The 1,792-nt window shown below is 36.9% G+C and overlaps 1 protein-coding gene across 1 annotated transcript in view; it reads left to right on the top strand.

Annotated features, from left to right (window-relative positions):
- The window catches only part of unc13b (unc-13 homolog B (C. elegans)), a 148,154-nt gene that overhangs the window by 108,558 nt on the left and 37,804 nt on the right, over positions 1 to 1,792 (top strand). The window contains exon 23 of the mRNA XM_015390447.1: positions 1,174 to 1,263. Within this exon, the coding sequence (XP_015245933.1) occupies positions 1,174 to 1,263 (90 nt within the window). The remainder of the gene's footprint in view (positions 1 to 1,173; positions 1,264 to 1,792) is intronic.

Genomic DNA, 1,792 nt, shown 5'->3' with positions numbered 1-1,792 from the left:
AATATCGGCATATCGGATATCGGCCAAAATCCCAATATCGTGCATCCCTACTATATAAAGACTCAAACTCACTGCGGATCCAGACATTTGAATTGAGAAAGCTTCCTGGAGAGGTGGCGAAACGTCTTCAAATCTTGGAAACCAAGTTCAGTGAATTGTTTTTCAAACTTTTACGGAATTTTTGGCATTAGTTTTATTTGGAGGATTTGGGGGGAAAAAAAGGAAGAATGAAAGTTCTCATCCCTGCATCAGAGCGCTACCTGTTCGATCTGTGAACAGTTTTCCCTGCTTGCAACATAACTAGCAGCAGTAGTTCAGTTTGGAGATGCAATCCACTTCTTAAATCTCTCTTTGCTTTCCTGTAGTTTATTCAGAAGTTCTGCAATCTCCCTTTTTCGCTCTCTCAACATTGTGATAGGCTGCATATTTAGCATGCCTTTCCAAATTACTCTTTTTTATTTAATGACAACTTCTCATTACAAAGCAAACATGCTGGCAATCCTTCTGTATTGGTAATGAAAGCAGTGATTTGATCCCTTCTTCTTTAAATCATCTGCTCTCATCAGCTATCTTCCTTTTTTTCCATTTGGGATCTATGACCCGAGAGACACCCGCCAATTTGTCTATAACAGCCACCTGCCTGGCACTGCGCCGCGCTGAAACGTGTGCCAGGATATGATGCATTTTACATTTATATTTTAAATTTAAACAATAAACAAATATTAACACAAACTAACAAAATATATATTGTTTTCCATTTTCATGCATACTTCAAAAAGCTCCAGGGAGCCAAAAAGAGTGGCGCTAAAGAATCCTATGACCAACATTGAAGGTTCAAAACAATAAATGAAAATGTTTGATTCATAATGAATTGATTCAGCCTTCATGTTATCTATTGAAAGTCTTTCTCTCTCTAGCTTTTAAAAGCAGATATTCCATAGCTCCTCAGAGGAAATTTTTCTTTAAAATGGCATTGATGGTTTGTTCAGCCCCAGAGGGACTATGACTAATAGAGAAATAGTCAAAAAACCCTTTTAACCCTTTTATGCTAAGTTCTTTTTTTTCCTACTAAGTCCTCAATAAAAATCTGCCCTGCTGCAACGCTGACTGTCATAAAAACACAGTAGATTAGCTGCAATGGAAAATTGACTAAAAGTCAGTTTTTCTCTGCAGAACCATTTTCCTGCCAGCAACAAAGACCGCCTGCAAGATTTGAAATCAACAGTGGACCTTCTGACCAGCATCACATTCTTCAGGATGAAGGTAACCAACGATATTTGTGACATTTTCATGCTTTAGATCAGTGCTCTGCAACCTTTCAAGTCCAATAAGACATTTTAATCTAAGCTCAGCCGAATAAAAAATATTACATGGACTTAGACTCAACTTTATTAATCCCTTTGGGATTACTCCTTCAGGGAAATTCTGGTTCCAGTAGCTGATATAGAGTTCAAAGAATTAAAGCAAGATGCCATTAATGATACGACAGACACTATAAAAAGACCGCATAGAGTACAAAAAAGCATAAAAAAGAAAAAAAAATGTAATATCTTGGAATATCTTTTCCTTAGATATAAAAATATCTGCACAGTAGAGATAAGGGAAGAATACACAGTAGTTGACTTGGATTATTGACTCGTACTGCAGAGATATACTGACCATATAAATAAGTAAAAAAATTACACAGGCTATACAGTAGTTGGCATGTGTTACTGCACAGTGAGAGAGAAAAATATTGCCTGAGAAGCAATAGGTAATGTTTTGCATAAGATGTCCAAGGAGGGAGGTGCTG

Source organism: Cyprinodon variegatus, unplaced genomic scaffold (assembly GCF_000732505.1).
Source record: "Cyprinodon variegatus isolate N-32 unplaced genomic scaffold, C_variegatus-1.0 Scaffold500, whole genome shotgun sequence".
In the NCBI taxonomy this organism is placed as follows: Eukaryota; Metazoa; Chordata; class Actinopteri; order Cyprinodontiformes; family Cyprinodontidae; genus Cyprinodon; species Cyprinodon variegatus.
The sequence above is the reverse complement of the archived record's forward strand: the minus strand, read 5'-3'. Positions and strand labels throughout refer to the sequence as shown.